The sequence below is a fragment of the Danio aesculapii genome, chromosome 3 (assembly GCF_903798145.1).
Source record: "Danio aesculapii chromosome 3, fDanAes4.1, whole genome shotgun sequence".
Lineage (NCBI taxonomy): Eukaryota > Metazoa > Chordata > Actinopteri > Cypriniformes > Danionidae > Danio > Danio aesculapii.
Genome location: NC_079437.1, coordinates 56205972 through 56226107, shown reverse-complemented (window position 1 = coordinate 56226107; position 20136 = coordinate 56205972). Strand labels below are relative to the sequence as shown.

The 20136-nt window shown below is 33.7% G+C and overlaps 1 protein-coding gene across 2 annotated transcripts in view; it reads left to right on the top strand.

Moving 5' to 3' along the window:
- The window catches only part of cyth3b (cytohesin 3b), a 120327-nt gene that overhangs the window by 61397 nt on the left and 38794 nt on the right, over positions 1-20136 (top strand). For both annotated transcript variants that reach the window (XM_056454266.1, XM_056454264.1), the window contains exons 3-8: positions 2853-2917; positions 7163-7229; positions 9914-10032; positions 10404-10484; positions 15574-15686; positions 17393-17541. In XM_056454266.1, coding sequence (XP_056310241.1) covers positions 2853-2917; positions 7163-7229; positions 9914-10032; positions 10404-10484; positions 15574-15686; positions 17393-17541 — 594 coding nt within the window. The remainder of the gene's footprint in view (positions 1-2852; positions 2918-7162; positions 7230-9913; positions 10033-10403; positions 10485-15573; positions 15687-17392; positions 17542-20136) is intronic.

Genomic DNA, 20136 nt, shown 5'->3' with positions numbered 1-20136 from the left:
AATCCCCTCAAAATAAAATAAATTAAATGTATGAATTATGAACAGACATATCCTTTGAAAGGAATAATAATAATAATAATAATAATAATTATTATTATTATTATCATAATCATAATAATAATTATCATACTCATAATAATAAAAATAAATAAAAAATAAAATACAAAAATTTAAAGAAATTGTTTTTAAAAAATAATAATAAATAAGCAAGTTTACGATAAGGGCAAAAAAAAAAAAATTAAAAATAAAAAACAAATTAAAATTAAAAGTTCACATTAAGGAGTCAACATTTCCTCTTTCCAATTAATTACTGTGTATTAGATCTAATATCAACTGACCAGGGTAAGCCTTTGGTATAGTCTAAAACATGGTTATAAGTCTTGTAAAAAGATTTGAGAGATCCTGCAAGTAAACATCTTAATTTCTCAAATTTTATGTAACTAAAGATTTCTCAGATCCACATGTCATGTGAAGGAAGAACAACCTGTTTCCATTTGATAAGAATGGCTCGTCTAGCTAAAAGAGTAGAAAAAGCAGTAACCCGGCGAGATGCAACAGTCAAGTCAACTGAAATACCAAAAAGAGCTGTCAAGGGGTAAGGGTCTAGATTTATGTTAATAGATTTATTAAGTGTGCCAAAAACACTGGACCAGGTTTTTTTCAATTGAGGGCAAGTCCAGAACATATGGAGATGGTTAGCAGGAGACTGCTTACAACGATGACAGGCATCGCTTCTATCTTGGAAAAATTTGGGTAATTTGGCATTGGTTAAATGAGCTCTATGGAGCACCTTACACTACATTAGGCAATGTCTGGCGCATATAGAAGAGGAGTGGACCATCTTTAAAATATCCTCCCATTGTTCTTCCATAATATCAACACCAAGGTCATTTTCCCAAGATTTTTTGATAGAAACTGTAGGATTTTCATTTAGTGTACTTGTTAAATTATAAATTGCTGATATTAAATGTTTCTGACCCGTATCTAAACTGAAAAAAGTCAAGATGGTGTTCAGGAGGGCGGTTAGGAAGAATAAAAACTGTTTGTAATTTTTAAAAGACATTTTAAGGTCAAAATTATTAGCCCCTGTTGCAGTCGATTCTGTTCCCTATTGGAATTCCAGTTCCCCCTCTACGAAGCGTGCCAACTAACAGCTTATGCAGACATACCCAAACACAACTGGATGTACGGAAAGCAAAGTGGTTCTAAAAGTACAATTTTTTTTCCAAGCTTGAAAATTAAAGGGACTAACATAACTGTAGGCCTCCGCGCAATATTAAACTAGGGTGCATAAACTCAGACATTAGAAAAAATAGCTAAGATTACAAACAAGAAATACAGAAAACACATAATGGGAGTGCAAGATTAATCTTATTACGCTACTTTGACATTGCAAGAAATGAATGCTCTACCGACACTTTTGTCCCTTTTTGCTTTCCGTACATCTCCCAAATCAAAGCCAAATCAAAGAAATAAATATAACAAAACAATTCGAACTCATAAACAAACCCCTGACCTCGCTAGAAGCATGAAAATAAAATAAAAAGAAAATCTCCAGCGCCAAGCGCCATAATCTTACCTATGCTGAACTAAATATACAAAAATATAAATACACAGATGGCGTTCACCTGGTGTTTTAAACAATGGATTGACTATGTTTTTGCAAAATGGAAGTCGTACAACATCTTACTTATCCACCTTACTCTGAGGACAAAGTCAACTCTCAATGAAATCTCTTAATTTTGCCAGGTAAGAGCTGGACCAAAAAGTAACAAACAAACAATCGAAATTAAGATGTACAAAAATCCCAAAGTAACTCAAAAATGGGCAGAAATAATACGAAATAATTTTATCCAAACGAAATTCAAGCAAAAACAACGAATAACAAAATCATGTCTGCAAAAACACTCAAAAACGGGTTCAAAGGAAAAGCGCTCTCCAGTCCGCTCTCCCTGGCGTCCTTTTATGTGATCGTGCCAGGTCACCCAATGATGAGTGGCTGGACTTTTGTCCCTTTTCGCTTTCCGTACATCCAGTTATGTTTGGGTGTGCTGTTAGCGGGCACGCTTCATAGAGGGAGAACTGGAATTTCAGAAGGGAATAGAATCGACTGCTACACCCCTTCAAGCTATTTTATTTTTCCCGATAGTCTACAGAACAAACTATCATTATACAATAACTTGCCTAATTACCCTAACCTGCCTAGTTAACCCAATTAACCTAGTTAAGCCTTTAAATGTCACTTTAAGCTGTATAGAAGTGTCTTGAAGAATATCTAGTCAAATATTATTTACTGTCATCATGGCAAAGATAAAATAAATCAGTTATTAGAAATGAGTTATTAAAACTATTATGATTATAAATGTGTTGAATGAATCTTCTCTCCGTTAAACAGAAATTGGGTGAAAAAATAAACAGGGGGGCTAATAATTCAGGGGGGCTAATAATTCTGACTTCAACTGTATATATTTATAATACTCTTATTTTTCTTGATAATATTCAATGCTAAATGTATCTTGTTTGTGTTCCCTGATGGTAAAACAGCTTTTAAACATTGCTTGCATTCAAGTTTCTTGGAAATTCCTGGAAGACAAAACCAAATTTCCTTGAAGTCAAACACGTGACCTTGGTGTCCTTTGAACAGCACATGACTGTGAGCTCTATGGATAATCCTTTACTATGGGATTTAATACCTTAATATTAAATGAACTAACACAATGAGCAGTTGAGGTTTTATTAACTAGAATAAATGAGAATGAATAAATACCGTAGCAAATAAACTTCTGGTTGTTAGTTCACGCATTGCTGTGTGAAGTGCTAGCGTAATATGATGCAGTGTATGTCTTTTCCAGCGGCTGAAGTTCGAGATCGCTGAAGTGATGACAGAAATCGAGCAGCTCACGTGTGTGGGCGAGAGGTGAGTTATGTTTCCTTTCACTCCAGTGCTATTGAAGCTCATTTACAGCTGCGCCGGTGTGTCTTTTGTCCGAGTGTCCTCACGGATCTGTCCTCCTCCAAACGTTCACTCAGCGCTCTATTCAGGCTGAGTCACCTGGTTGAAAGGTCAACTCACACAGACATGACAAGCACACATTTACAGCATGTCTGTCACAGTTCTGAAAATAGAGTGACTCAGTTTGTGGAAATAGATGGTAAATATCTTAAATTCTGTAACTGGAAAGAGTTTCTAAACACTTAATTAAGGGCATGTTTTCCTTCTGAAGATTAAAAACAAGATAAGAACCATCATTTAATCAGAGAACTTCAAACCTTTCAGTTTATTCTTATGGGGAAAAAAGTAGATGTTCTTAGGAAACGTTTTGAGAACTTCTTAAGAATTAGGATCGCATTTCTTAAAAACTTCTTGGAATTTATACTACTATTTGGAATTTATAATACTTATTTCTTACTGTTATTGTGATATTGAAATCATTGTGATAATGTAAAACAGCTTTAAAACCAACCCAGGCTCATTCTGAGAACGTAGTCCCGGGGACGTTTCTGGAGACCGCGAAATACGTAGCTGGGGGTACGTACGGCTGCATTTCATTTTTTTAAACGAACGCTGCGGGGCGGTGTGACGCCGTTCCCTTCGGCGCTCGCCGGCCGGCCGCTCGCCTCCGTGTGGAGGGCTTTCCCGCTGCAGCCAGTTTGTCCGGTTAGCTTTTCGTGTACTCGAGGCGCAGAGAGGGGCTGACCACGACGACGACGACGATCGGGTTCGAGTTCGGGGAAGAGCGGTTCCAGAAATCAGGTAAGAAAACAAAAACAAAATCCAAAAAATGAAGCGAACAAGTTCGTCACAGGGTGAGAATGTGGTCAAAATCCGAAAACGTGGTAAAAATCGGACGAGGCCTTTTTCTTTTTCTGGACAGCTTTTGTGAACCGTCGTTGGTTGGGTTTGGGGACGGAGGAGGGTGGGTCAGCCGATTGGCCGGTCGCACGGTCAATCATTCCGTCATGAAGACAGGCAGACGGGCGGAAGGTCGTTCGACAGCGGCCTCTAGCGGGTTTACGCGAGAACGGCGCGGGAAAAAGCGCGCACAGCGGCCTCTCGCGGACTCGCGAAAACAAAAACTGCACAAATACGTACCTCCCGGGACGTATTTCGCGGTCTCCAGAAACGTCCCCGGGACTACGTTCTCGAAATGAGCCTGGGTTGTTTAAAACATTGTACTGTAGAATGTATTTGAGATTTAAAAGAATTTGCAGTGCATTTAAGATTTCTGGAATTTCCTGAAAGTCAAATCCAACTTTCCTGGAAGCCAAACCTGTGACCTTGGTGTCATTTGAACTACATGTGACTCTGATCTCTATCAGTAATCCAGAATACAACACATCAATAACAAAATTTCAATAGTACAAAATATTCTGTAATACAAAATATCTTCTTTTGGTAAACTCCTCCAAATCAACAACATCTATGTTACGTCCTACAATATATCATTGTTACAACCTCTTTGATGTTAGTCTAGAGTAAAAGTAATAACATTTAAAAGGTGTGGTACTCTCACAAGTGATGGGCTCAAGCAAAAGACACAAACAACTAAAGTGATTTAATGTACAAAGAAAGTGAAACCAGAATGCCCAAATATATTTACAAAAGGAAGAAATATTTACAATAATAATAATAATAATAATAATAATAATAATAATAATAATAATAATAATAATAATAATAGGGTAGCAAATTAAATAAAGTATCAAACAAAATTAGGTCAACTCAAGAGTAAGGGGACACTAGTTAAGCCAAATCAAAGAAATAAATATAACAAAACAATTCTAACTCATAAAGAAACCCCTTACCTTGCTAAAAGCATGAAAATAAAAGAAAAAGAAAAATCTTCTCCGCCAAGCGCCTTAATATATCTGGAAAATTTCCATAAACACATTCATTCATTCATTTTCTTTTCGGCTTAATCCCTTTATTTATCTGGAGTCGCCACAGCGGAATAAACCGCCTACTTATTTGCAACCCATCTCTGGGAAACAGCCACACACACTCATTCACACACACTACAGACAATTAAGCCTACCCAATTCACCTGTACCGCATGTCTTTGGTCTTTGGAAACCGGAGCACCCGGAGGAAACCCACGCAAACGCAGGGAGAACATGCAAACTCCACACAGAAACGCCAACTGACTCAGCCGAGGCTCGAACCGGCGACCTTCTTGCTGTGAGGCGACAGCACAACCTACTGCGCCACTGCGTCACCCTGATTTTTACATTATATATGTAAAGGTAACAGTTATCTCATCCACTTTCCATTGTTATGCCATTGATACACTACTTTATATCTCCTTACAACCTAATAATTTGTATGAATTCACTAAATTACCAGCATAGCTGAGATCAAAAACCACTATGGAAGTCAAAGGGTACAGGTTTCTAAAAGGTTTCTTATTTTGTGTTTAACAGAAGAAAGAAACTTTATAAACTTTATTACTGGCTTCACGTGCGTTCATTAAAGTCAAGTTACAATGTAGGAAACAGCAGAAGCGGAGTTGTGAACTGACTAACACATCTTTTAAAGACTTTGCTCGTTGCTTTGCCTCAGAAAACATTCATTAAAGGGCACCTATAGTGAAAAATCTGCTTTTCAAGCTGTTTGGACAGACATATGTGTAGGTATAGTGTATAGACCGTCATATTGGGGTGATTTAAACACACCCAGTCCTTTTTTTAATTTAACAACTTAAAAACAGTAGACCAATTGGAGCGGGTTTCAGACCGACCGCAACTTGACGTAGGAGTGCGGTCCCCCCGCCCACCAATATTGATTGACAGCTGCATATTAACATGTCTCCTTAGTAAAGCATATAATCATATCAACAAGACCAGACGTGCGCCAAGCAACCGGGAACAAAAGGGTCTGTTCAGTTTTCTAGGATCATCAATCATTATCAAATGTGATCAAGTGTGAGTTTTACAAGTTTAACATGTTTTAAAACAGAGGATGTGTGTAATGAAGTACAGCGATTTACTTCAGATTCACTTCATCAGCACAGCCGCGTGTCAGAACAATTATAAGAGAAGACGCTTCAATCTTGGTTTGTGGACGTTAAATCAGGATTATTTTGTACATCAACATAACAAATATCCATACAGCAGTGGATATTAACCTGTATCATGTCACATATGCGTGCAAAAACTGTGCAAATCTAAACGCATGTGCTGTTTGTGTGTGTGTGCGACATTGTGTGTGACTCATCGTTGCAACTCCACAACAAATGCATCAAATACTTGGGAAAGTTCTTACTGTAGTATTTCTCACAAACGTTACGTGAGACATCATGTCTGTCTGTTGTCTGAAGCAGCCGAGGGAGGAGATTAAGGCACGCTGACAGGCACGTAGGAACGTAGGGCGTGAAGGACTAGCCTTAAAGGCGCAGTACAAAAAAAAAATGCTACCTGCTGCTCCGAGGTATAAAATAGAAACTTATGAAAGGTATAATAAAAAATCTGATGGGTGTTTTGAGCTGAAACTATACAGACACATTCTGGATACACAAAAAACTTATATTAAATCTGCAAAAAGGGGTAACCTAGGTGCCCTTTAACTCAGTCGTATATGGATTACTTTTATGATAGATCAGGGGTGTCCAAACACGGTCCTTGAGGGCCGGTGTCCACAGTTTAGCTCCAGCTTCCTTCAACACACCTCCCTGGAAGTTTCTAGTATACCTAGAAAGAGCTTGATTAACTGGTTCAGGTGTATTTAATTCAGGTTGGAACAAAAATATGCAGGACAGCGGCCCTCCAGGACCGAGTTTGGACACCCCTGTGATAGATGAATATTGTTTTTGGAGCTTCAGAAAGTCAAACTAAAACATGTCTTGTTGGTGAGTAAATTATGGAATGATTATTTAGGGAATATTGATTTCATATCACAGTACAGTTGACATGTCAATAACTTATAAACAGGACCATACAGAATCACTGAACAAGCTTGACATTTCTTGATTTAGATTTTTGGAAATATTGGCTAAACTCTGCTTAAATAGCAAATAGAAATTGAATAAGTGTAATAGATACTGGACTTTGTAGCTGTAAGCAGGATTGTTTGGTGGTTCATCGTTTTGAAGTGAATTTATTCACTGGCAAATCATACAAGAGCTTCTTTGCCTGATATTTTTGACATATTTACTTCTATTTGCAGCAAAACAACACAAAGGAACAAACAAATCGCAATGGGAAGAAAAAAGTTCAACATGGACCCCAAAAAAGTAAGTCTATTTTTGAATCATCTCTGAAATACTCATTGAAAATAATAATCATTAGGGTTATTACAAGACTTTTGGAGTTTTATGACTTAAAAAATATAATATAGTGTAATGAATGTCAATGAAGTTACCATATAGTTGAGGACAAAATTATTAGCCCTCCTGTGAAATTTGAATTCTTTTTCAAATATATCTTAAGGCCCGTTTAATGGAGAGAAAAAATGTAAACACATTTTAAAACATAAGTTTTTAATAACTATATAAAAATAATTTCTATTGACTAATTTCTGTTGTCTTTGCCATCATGACAGTACGTAATATTTTACTAGCTGTTTTGCAAGATACTAGTATTCAGCTTAAAGTGACATTTAAAGGCTTAACTAGGTTAATTACTGTAGGTTAACTAGGCGAGCTAGGGTATTTAAGCAAGTCAATTGACAACAGTAGTTTATTCTGAATCTGAAAAAAATGGTGGCTAATAAAAGGTGGCTAATAATATTGACCTAAAAATAATTGTGAAAAACTGATTTAATTTCAGCCAAACTAAAAGAAATTAGACTTTTTCCAGCAGAAAAAAGGAAATCAGAAATTTAAAAAGCATCTGGGAAATATTTGAAAAAAAAGAAAGTTAAAATTCACTAGAGAGCTAATTTGGACATTTTATTTTTAAATTTCACAAACAAGGAACAGTGTACATTAATCATTATTCCCCAAGAACGTAAATGTACCCAAATTAGCCTAAAGGCTATTTTTCATCAGTTGCCCCTTTGCCAGATGTTATAAGTGTAACCCCACTGAACCTACACCACCCAACCCACTCTGAGCTGGGATCGATCCGGCGACTTTTCTCATGGGAGTCGGTTGCTTTAATAAGCAGACCAAAGACCATAACGTCTGATGTCCGTCACTAGAGCACATCAGAGAAGTGAGGTTTACCTGCACAGCACTTTACTAGGTGGCCTCTGTTATGGCCCGTTTCCACTGACTGGTATGGTATGATACAGGTCGGTACAGGTCAATGGTACCCTTTTGATGTATGGTGTATGTATGTAGACAGTTTTGATGTATGGTGTATGACCCTTTTGGTGTATGACAGTTTCAGTTGACATCATTCTCGCTCGAGAAAATGTCAAAGTAAAGCTGCACGGGTCGTTCACATATCATATGAGAAGCACTTCTCACAAAACAGATGCTTTATACACATTAATACTTCTGTATACATGTTCATTACTAAAGTTTCTATGAACATGATTTGATTATAACTGTAGATCAATGAAACAGCCTACTGTAACGTTTGCGATTATATCAAATAAATAAATAAATGCAGCATATATGAACACATACAGACCCTTGCAGTCTCCGATATATTACCAATTACAGAAAAACTATACACAGCATACATTTAGCCCTTATTTGGCTTCAAAAACAACACACAACATATAGCCCACAGTCAGAGCAAACCGTCATTCTGAGTTCATAATAGTCCAAAAGGCGATGAAAATAGTTAACCATGGCAGTTTGTTCATGGTTTAGATAGCTGAAAGAATCATTTGCTCCTTTGTTTTTTCGCGCTTCAATCTCGCGTTTGTTTTTCTGAAAGGATCGGGTGTCAGAAGTGCTTCAATAATCATGCGCACGTTATTATCATCAGCTCAAGAAGTTCGTTATTTCAAATATAGACGCGTGGTGAGCGATCGCGAGAAAGCGATACTGCTCGTGATTAAGCCTTGTAAACAACTACGGGGTACAGGGTAGATTCTGCTCTTCCTCTTGGCCTTGTGTCGGTTCATCAAGACGATGACTAAGTTTGTTTGAGCTCGGGTCGACCGTGGCTTGTTATTATATGTATAGATTATTACGGTGTAAGTCTCGGTTGTGTATTTAAAAATGCACAACCGAGACTGCATTTCGTTGCCTTGTACTTGTACATGTGTGATGACAATAAATTGAATCTAATCTAATCTAAAAAATGGCGCTTCCTTTGTTTTCATTCTCCTGCGTGTGCACAAGCTAGTGACGTATCTTTGTAAATAGCGTTCAGCTCTGCGTCTTGCTCCACCTTTTGGTACCTTTTGTTGTGCTATGTACCTTTTTGAAAGGATACCCAAAATGTGGTATGGTACGGTTCACTTTTTGGTACCTTGTGACAGTGGAAACGGCTGTAAAAGCGTACTGTATCACTCAGTGGAAACAGGCCATTACACTCACACACTTAATCCTCACTCCCATCCGGGTCACGGCACCAATGCAACCCACCAGTCCTACACCACCCAACCCGCTCTCGAGCTGGGACCGAAGCGGCTGCTCTCCGCATGGGAGGCGTTTGCTCTAACAAGGAGGCTAAAGACCATGACCTCTAGAATGTGTCACTAGAGAATCTTTTCAGGTTGAGAGGAGTGAGGTCACATAGACCTATAAACCAATGAACATACAAATAATCGTGTCTTCACCTGTATGGTTTCTTGCCTTATAAAGAGTTAAAATGATCAGCTATTTGAGAATCTTCCCAGACGTATTACATTTTCATTAGTTTCTAAGTATGCTAATGCTCTCAAAGCCTTTTAAAACATTAGCTTTACAGCATTTGTACTATACACTCTATTAAATTTGGAAATCTTCCACATGATTTGCCTGAAATTTAGAGGGTTTGATCCTAAAATCTTTTCCTAAATCAAATCTGCTTGCAGGGGATCCAGTTTCTTCTGGAGAACGACCTCCTGCAGCAGACGCCCGAAGACATCGCACAGTTCCTCTATAAAGGCGAAGGCTTGAACAAAACTGTTATCGGGGATTACCTGGGGGAACGGTAAACATCAGCTTCAGTGTTTTTACTCTGGTTAATTCAATGTGGTTAATTCATCAAACAGTCCAGCACACTGTGAGATGTTTGCCTGATTCTTCACAAAACTCCTCCGGAAATTGACTGTCTGGGTTAGAGACGGCAATATGTGTGTGTGTGTGTGTGTGTGTGTGGCGCTGGAGGAAGTGCAGCTCCTCTCGGGATGTGACTTGTCAAAACAACAGGATTGCGTGAAGCATTTCTACACACACAAACAGCTGAAGCAGCTTACAAAAGGCCGCCCAACATCCTGAAAGGTCTTAAAATACTACAAGCGATCGATCTTTCTGTGTAAAAAGTAACCGTTGCATCTGTGTGTGGTGCTTGTTTCCTCGTAGGGATGAATTCAACATCAAAGTGCTCCAGGCTTTTGTGGAGCTCCACGAATTTGCCGACCTCAACCTTGTTCAGGCTCTGAGGTGGGAAAACTGCTTTTTTTTGCTTCTCAAAAGTGCTTGAATGTTTCATTTATTAATCTTATATTTATTTGAATCTGTTATATACAAAAAAAAAAATGTCATTGATTATGGTCTCAAGGAAAATCTCATGTTTCAACCCAAAATCTGAAGAAAGAAATGGGAAATTAATATTTAATTAGTGTTTATTACTGTATATTCGAAATATTGATTTAATATGATCAGTATTTTTTGCATTGTCATTATTTTATTTTTATGACAAACTTTTGTTTAATGAATCTCCTAGGAAGTGTCAGATTTCTTATCAAAGTAAAATCAAATGTATTATGTATGAATTAAATTAAATATAATGTATTTAGTAATTTAATTCTTAAAAAAAAGGGTATTAGTGTGTTATTCGATTTTTTCAATGCAATTGAAATGTAAATTAAATAATGGATAAATTATCTAATTAGTATTTATATTTAAGGCTAGTGTTTATGGAACAATAATTATGAATGTAAAAATATTAATATTAGGGATTAGTAGATTAATAGATTTTTTTCATCCTAATCAATGATTATATTTCAAAAGTGATGTAAATGAATTTATGAATATTTTAAATTATTAATTTAGCATGTATGCATAATGATACTATTTATTGAACATAATTCAGATTTTTTTAATAATTAGGTATTAGTAGATTATTGTAATTTTTTACTGAGTAATGTAAATATGGAATTATAATAATAATAAATAAATTGAATGATTTGTATTTATTGTACTATAATTCAGAATTAAAAATATTATATTTGTGGAACCATAATTATGAATGTAACGAATAATAATTAGTCATTAGTTGATTACTACAGTAGTCAATGTTTGAAGGGGATCAAAATATTTGATAAAAGTTGTCCTAAAACTATTGAACAACAGCTGTTTTTATCATAGGACAGTTTTGATCCACTTCAAAAGTTGATTTTCTTTTTTTCATTGTAATGAAAATGTAAATGAAACCATGAATAAATTAAATTCTTAAATTAGTATGCATGCATAATGATGCTATTCATGCTGAATTTAATTCAGATTTATGGAGCCATTGTACATTATAGATTAGTAGATAATATAAGGACACTATTAATTGAACAATAATTCATATTTTTATAATAATTAGGTATTAGTAAATTATTGTAATTTTTACAGAGTAATGTAAATATGGCATTATAAATAAATCGAATGATTTGTATTTATTGTACTATAATTCAGAATTTAAAATATTACATTTATGGAACCATAATACTGAATGTAAAGAATAATAATTAGTTATTAGTTGATTACTACAGTAGTCAACATTTGAAAGGGGATCAAAGTATTTGATAAAAGTTGTCCTAAAACTATTGAACAACAGCTGTTTTTATCATAGGACAGTTTTGATCCACTTCAAAAGTTGATTTTCTTTTTTTCATTGTAATGAAAATGTAAATGAAACCATGAATAAATTAAATTCTTAAATTAGTATGCATGCATAATGATGCTATTAATGCTGAATTTAATTCAGATTTATGGAGCCATTGTACATTATAGAATAGTAGATTATATAAGGACACTATTAATTGAACAATAATTCAGATTTTTATAATAATTAGGTACTAGTAGATTATTGTAATTTAAATAAAGTCATGTAAATGTAAATGAAATTATGAAAAAATACATTATTTATGTAGTAGATATATTTATTCATACTGATAGTATTTATGGTGCTATCATTCTAAATTTAAAAAATAGTATTTATGGAAACATAATTCTGAATGTAATGAATAATAATTAGTCATCAGTGTGTTAGGTCACACTTTACAATAAGGTTCATTAGTTAATGTGAATTAATGCATTTACTAACATGAACAAACACTGAACAATACATTTACTACAGTATTTGTTCATGTTAGGTAATGAAAATACAGTTGTTCATTGTTAGTTCATGTTAACTCACGGTGCATTAACTAATGTTAACAAGCATGGCCTTGGATGTTAATAATGCATTAGTAAATGTTCAATTATGATTGATAAATGCTGTACAAGTGTTGTTCATGATTAGTTCATGTTAGTAAATGCATTAACTAATGAACCCTATTGTAAAGTGTTACTGTGGGTTATTAGATTTTTTTTTCTCTTTGTAATGTAAATGACATTATGAATAAATTAATTTAAACTAAATATTTGGATTATTATTTAGTATGCGTGCATAATGATGCAACTTATTGAACCATAATTTCGGGTTTTTTAACAACTGGTGATTAGTAGATTATTAATTTTTTTCAAAGTAATGTAAATTTTAATTTAATTCTGAATAAAATAAATTATTTATGTAGTAGGCATATTTGTACATAATAGTAGTATTTATGACACTATAATTCTGAATAAAATAAATTATTTATGTAGTAGGCATATTTTTACATAATAGTAGTATTTATGACACTATAATTCTGAATAAAATAAATTATGTAGTAGGCATATTTTACATAATAGTAGTATTTATGACACTATAATTCTGAATAAAATAAATTATGTAGTAGGCATATTTTACATAATAGTAGTATTTATGACACTATAGTTCTGAATAAAATAAATTATTTATGTAGTAGGCATATTTTACATAATAGTAGTATTTATGACACTGTAATTCTGAATAAAATAAATTATTTATGTAGTAGGCATATTTTTACATAATAGTAGTATTTATGACACTATAATTCTGAATAAAATAAATTATGTAGTAGGCATATTTTACATAATAGTAGTATTTATGACACTGTAATTCTGAATAAAATAAATTATTTATGTAGTAGGCATATTTTTACATAATAGTAGTATTTATGACACTATAATTCTGAATAAAATAAATTATGTAGTAGGCATATTTTACATAATAGTAGTATTTATGACACTATAATTCTGAATAAAATAAATTATGTAGTAGGCATATTTTACATAATAGTAGTATTTATGACACTATAATTCTGAATAAAATAAATTATGTAGTAGGCATATTTTACATAATAGTAGTATTTATGACACTATAATTCTGAATAAAATAAATTATGTAGTAGGCATATTTTACATAATAGTAGTATTTATGACACTATAATTCTGAATAAAATAAATTATGTAGTAGGCATATTTTACATAATAGTAGTATTTATGACACTATAATTCTGAATAAAATAAATTATGTAGTAGGCATATTTTACATAATAGTAGTATTTATGACACTATAGTTCTGAATAAAATAAATTATTTATGTAGTAGGCATATTTTACATAAAAGTAGTAATTATGACACTATAGTTCTGAATAAAATAAATTATTTATGTAGTAGGCATATTTTACATAAAAGTAGTAATTATGACACTATAGTTCTGAATAAAATAAATTATTTATGTAGTAGGCATATTTTACATAATAGTAGTATTTATGACACTATAGTTCTGAATAAAATAAATTATTTATGTAGTAGGCATATTTTACATAATAGTAGTATTTATGACACTATAATTCTGAATAAAATAAATTATTTATGTAGTAGGCATATTTTACATAAAAGTAGTAATTATGACACTATAATTCTGAATAAAAACTGTATTTATGGAACCCTAAATCTGAATATTAAGAATAATAATTAGTTATTATTATAATATTACATTTTTCTTTATTGTTATGCAAAGGCAAATAAAATTCTGAATAGATTATACTCTTAATTGAGTATTCGTGCATAAGGATGCAATTCATTCTGGAAAAGTATTCATGCTGAATTTAATTCAGAATTATTGAACCGTTATATATTATATATCAGTATATTACATATTAGTAGATTATATGATGATACTATTTAGTTTTTAATAATTAGGTATTTGTAGATTATTATAATTGTTACAAAGTAATCTAAATATGAATGAAATTATGAAAAAATATATTATTTATGTACTAGGTATATTTATCCATACTGATAGTATTTATGATACTATAATTCTGAATTTAAAAAAATAGTATTTATGAAACCATATTTCTGAATGTAAAGAATAATAATTAGTTATTAGTAGATTATTTGATTTTTTTCTCATCGTAATGTAAATTAAATTATGATTAAATAATTTAAACTAAACATTTACATTAATATTTTAATTATTTTTAAAAAATAATTAGGTATCAGTAGATTATTATAATTTTTTACAAAGTAATTTATGTAGTAGGGATTTATACACAATTATAGTATTTGTGAGACCACCAATCCCAATACATAAAAAAATACAATACAATATTTATGGAACCATAATTCTGAATGTAAAGAATAATTAGTTATTAGTACATTGCTAGATTTTTTTTGTCATTGTAATGTAATGGTAAATTACAATTTGAATAAATTAAAATCTTATTGCTTGCATGCATAATGGTACTATTCATTATGGAAAAATAAATACTCATCCTGAATTTAATTCAGAATTATGGAACCATTATATATTTGTATATTATATATTAGTTAGATTATATATTAGTAGATTATATAATGATACTATTTATTTTTAATAATTAGGTATTAGTAGATTATCATAATTCTGAAAAATTAATGTAAATATAATTTATGAAGAGATTATTTATGTAGTAGGGATATTTATGGATAATGATAGTATAATTCTGAAATTAAAAAATAGTATTTATGGAAACATAATTCTGAATGTAAAGAATAATAATTAGTTATTAATAGATTTTTTGAATATTCATTGTAATGTAAAGGTAAATTATGAATAAATTAAATTCTTATTTTAGTATGCATGCATAATGATACTATTCATTATGAAAAAGTATTCATACTGATTTTATTTAGAATTATGGAATCATTAAATATTAGTAGATTATTCGATTTTTTTGAAGTAATGTAAATATTAATGAAGTTATGAAATTTTTTTATTATTTATACTATTTATTTATACAATTATAGACAATTATATTATTTGTGGTACCATAATTATGAATTTAAAAAATATATTAAAATCAGTTGCTAGATTATTTGATTTTGTGCAAATGTATGATTTGCCGTCGGACTTGCTCTCTCCACACAGGCAGTTTCTCTGGAGTTTCAGGCTTCCTGGTGAAGCGCAGAAGATTGACAGGATGATGGAGGCGTTTGCGTCACGGTACTGCCAATGCAACCCTGGAGTCTTTCAATCCACAGGTCAGACATGCTCAAAACCGCCCAGCGTCCAAACTAATACAAACCTCAGAAACACACTCATCCCATATCCTCTTTTTGTTCATTGTTGCTTTCTGAACATTGTCGCATTCTCAGCATTGCTGCAGGCTCCACAATTGTGGGAATTAGCATCAGGATTTCTTTTTCAGGTCAGGAGCTCTACACAGCTCCACTGTCATTTCTTTAGAGCTATCAAAATTATTTTTGTAACCCACTGGTCACAGCCAAACTCAAGACTGACTGACCTATCCATCAGACATGCAATATATTGGAGATGAAGTACATCCAGGAGGTTGTTATCGCAGAATAAAGCCTGACAGGCTTATCTGGAACTCAGTGTGAAGCATTAATATTTGACAGTTAAAAACACCAAACAGTTAAAAACACGAAGCTTACAGAAACGAAAACAGCTGATGGAGTATACACTAACTTGGGCATTAATCAGTCACAAGATGGTGCTAAACAGACAAAAACACAAAGCTGACTGAAACAAAAAACCTGATGGAGTATACACTAACATGGCAATTATTCAGTCACAAGATGGCGCCAAACAGTCAAAAACGTAAAGCTGATAGAAACGAAAGTGTTGATGAAGTATACAGTAACTTGCACATTATTCAGTCACAAGATGGTGTCAAACAGTCAAAAACACAAAGCTGACAGAAACAAAAACAGCTGATGGAGTATTCAATAACTTGCACATTATTCAGTCACAAGATGGCACTAAACAGACAAAAACACAAAGCTGACTGAAACAAAAAACCTGATGGAGTATACACTAACATGGCAATTATTCAGTCACAAGATGGCGCCAAACAGTCACAACGTAAAGCTGACAGAAACGAAAACAGCTGATGGAGTATACACTAACCTAGGCATTATTCAGTCACAAGATGGTGTCCAACAGTCAAAAACGCAAAGCTGACAGACGTGAAAACAGCTGATGGAGTATACACTAACTTGCGCATTATTCAGTCACAAGATGGCGCCAATCAGTCAAAAATGCAAATCTGACAGAAAAGAAAACAGCTGATGGAGTATACACTAACTTGCACATTATTCAGTCACAAGATGGCGCTAAACAGACAAAAACACAAAGCTGACAGAAACAAAAAACCTGATGGAGTATACACTAACATGCCAATTATTCAGTCACAAGATGGCGGCAAACAGTCACAACGTAAAGCTGACAGAAACGAAAACAGCTGATGGAGTATACACTAACATGCCAATTATTCAGTCACAAGATGGCGCCAAACAGTCACAACGTTAAGCTGACAGAAACAAAAACAGCTGATGGAGTTCGTACTTCTCGCCCTGATGACCTACTACTGTTTTTCAAATACTATGAGTTCGAACATGCTACTTGGCTCGTATACTTTTTTAACATACTATATAGTACAGAATTATGCGATTTCGGATGCAGACATTCTTACATTACTGGTTAGAATGGACTTTTTTACTAGTCACAGAACTCTGGAAGTTCTGGTGAAAAAGCTTTGCTATACTGTAGATCCTTTCATCATGTGTCCAGAATACCACAAGGCATTTTCTAGTGTTCTCTGTCAGGCGGTTCACACAATCACTGTTACTTTACAAATGATTCTCACAACACCTTCAACTTTGTGGAAGCATTATTGATGTTTTCTGAATTTTGTTTGTGTGTGTGTGTGTGTTTATCTCCGCAGACACATGTTATGTCCTGTCTTTCGCCATCATCATGCTGAACACCAGCCTTCACAATCCCAATGTCAGAGACAAACCGGCTGTGGAGCGCTTCATCTCCATGAACAGAGGCATTAATGACGGAGGAGACTTGCCGGAGGAGCTGCTCAGGGTAACGCTATCATCAAATAATGCACTTTGAACAGTTATTTATACAGTTGAAGTCAGAATTATTAGCCCCCCTTTATTTTTTCCCCAATTTCTGTTTAACGTAAAGTAGATTTTGTCAACACTTTTCTAAAAATAATAGTAATAACTCATTTCTAATTACTGATTTGTTTTATCTTTGTAATGATGACAGTAAATATTATTTGACTAGATATTTATCAAGACACTTCTATACAGCTTAAAGTGACATTTAAAGGCTTAACTAGGTTAATTAGGTTAACTAGGGGGGTAAAGGTAATTAGGCAAGTTATTGTATAATAATGGTTTGTTCTGTAGACTATCGAAAAAAAAATAGCTTAAAGGGGCTAATAATTTTGACCTTAAAATGGCTTTCAAAAAATTACAAACTGCTTTTATTCTAGCCAAAATAAAACAAATAAGACTTTCTCCAGAAGAAAAAATATTATCAGACATACTGTGAAAATTTCTCTCCTCTGTGAAACATAATTCAAAAAAATTCAAAGGGGAGCTAATAATTCTGGCTTCAACTGTATATAGATGCAAAGCTAATAAGTGGTCCCATGCAGGTTTTGAGCGCATTGCAGTTCCATATTACTATGTTGAATGATTTCAGTTATTACACACCTACAACAGCCAAAAATCACATCAAAACACAACAGTAGGCTTTGGATAAGAAGTATAAAAACTAGTACTACACATAGGAACAGTTCGAGGACAAAAACCTGACAAACATCTGAAATACAACATCTAAACAGTGGCTTTAGCTCTGGGAACCACAGTAGAAGCAGAATAATAGAAATAGAATTATTAAAAAATAATGAACCGCTGAGGTGTAACGGCCACTCCATGACTACCTCAGGTTGCATTATTTCTGTAATAATTCAATAACCAGTCGTCAATTATTCCAAAAACCAAATAAACCAGTAGAGATCCAAATTAGCCTACATAAATATAAAAACCATACTTTCATGCCTTCTTCATCTCGGGGGGGCTTTTTCAGTTGATTCATAACAATTAGCTTTTGTATAATGTTCTCATTATTAGCATTATTATTTATTATATGCATATTTATATTTGTTTTATTAAAAACAAGCTTCGATTTGCCCACCTGACAGGTTTTAGACCATATCGGGCATAGCATGTGTATTAGGATATAACTCACTGCTTAGTCCTGTTTAAAAAGTTGAATTAGAAGTTTTTTCAGGATGATTATCTATTTCTAACTGTAACTGAATATTGAGTAGGGGGCTGGGTTTTATTTCTGCGCTTCTCTTCTTATCATTCACTCACAGCAAACTAACGGTTGGCTGTAAACATTAAAAAAGTAGAAATGAAAAAAGGTCAGCTGTTGCAGATGAAAAGGTCTAAAAACCATATTATTGAGCACCGGTTATTTGTTGCAAGCAAGAGTAAGATTTACAGGAACATGCTCAGTAGTCTTAAAGTGACAATTCATCCAAACATGAAAAATCATTTACTCATCATTCTTTTACATTTCAAACCTCCATGACAGAGTTTCCCAACCCTGTTCCTGAAGGCACACCAACAGTCCACATTTTCATTCTCTCCCTAATCAAACACACCTGAAACAACTCATCAGAACATTAGAAGAAACTCCAAAACCTGAAGTTAATGGGTCAGATGAGGGAGACATCTAAAACATGAACTGTTGGTGTGCCTCCAGGAACAGGGTTGGGAAACACTGCTCTATGAGTTTCCTTCTACTGCTGAACACAAGAGAAGATATTTTGAAGAAAGATGGAAACCATTTAAAAAAAAATGTGTTTTTTTCCTACTATGGAAGTCAATGTTTACAGGGTTTCAGCTTTCTTAAATATCTTCCTTTTGTGTTCAACTGAAGAAAGAATCTCTTAAAGGTTAGGAATTACTTGAGGGTGAGTAAATAGTGAGTAAATTAAATTTTTTTGGGTGAACTATCTGTTTAAGGTAAAAATACCAATCAAGAAGTCAGATGTAAGTTTGATTAGAGATTTTTGACAAAACAAGTAAGAGTTATTTACATATTCTCATTCTGTATATAGGGCTTGTCAAAATGAATTGCTTTTATGTTTAAAATGAGGCTCGAGGTCGATCTTTTCACTCTCTCTGCTCCTGTCTATAATCTCCTCTGTCCTGTTTAATAAATGGTGAACCCCTCTAAAATAAAGTTTAGTTATAGATGAATTTCGAGAGGATCACGTGCTTATGATTGCTAGCGGCTGGATCCGCATTATCCAATTCTTAATGCTCCAATCAGATAACTCCTAAGCTACTATAAATACCCTGGGTTACACACCACCACTATCTTCGTTTTGAAGAATCCCCCCATCCACCCCTACTCCTCCTTCTTCCTAGATGGGTGACACGGTGGCCCAGTGCTTAGCACTGTTGCCTCACAGCAAGAATGTCTCTGGTTCTAGGCTTTACCAAACCAGCAGGCATTTCTGTGCGGAGTTTGCATTTTCTCCCCGTGCTCACGTGGGTTTCCCCCGGGTTCCCCGGTTTCCTCCCACCGTCCAAAAAACATGCAACATAAGTTAATTGACTAATCCAAACCGGCACTATAGACATGCTCCTA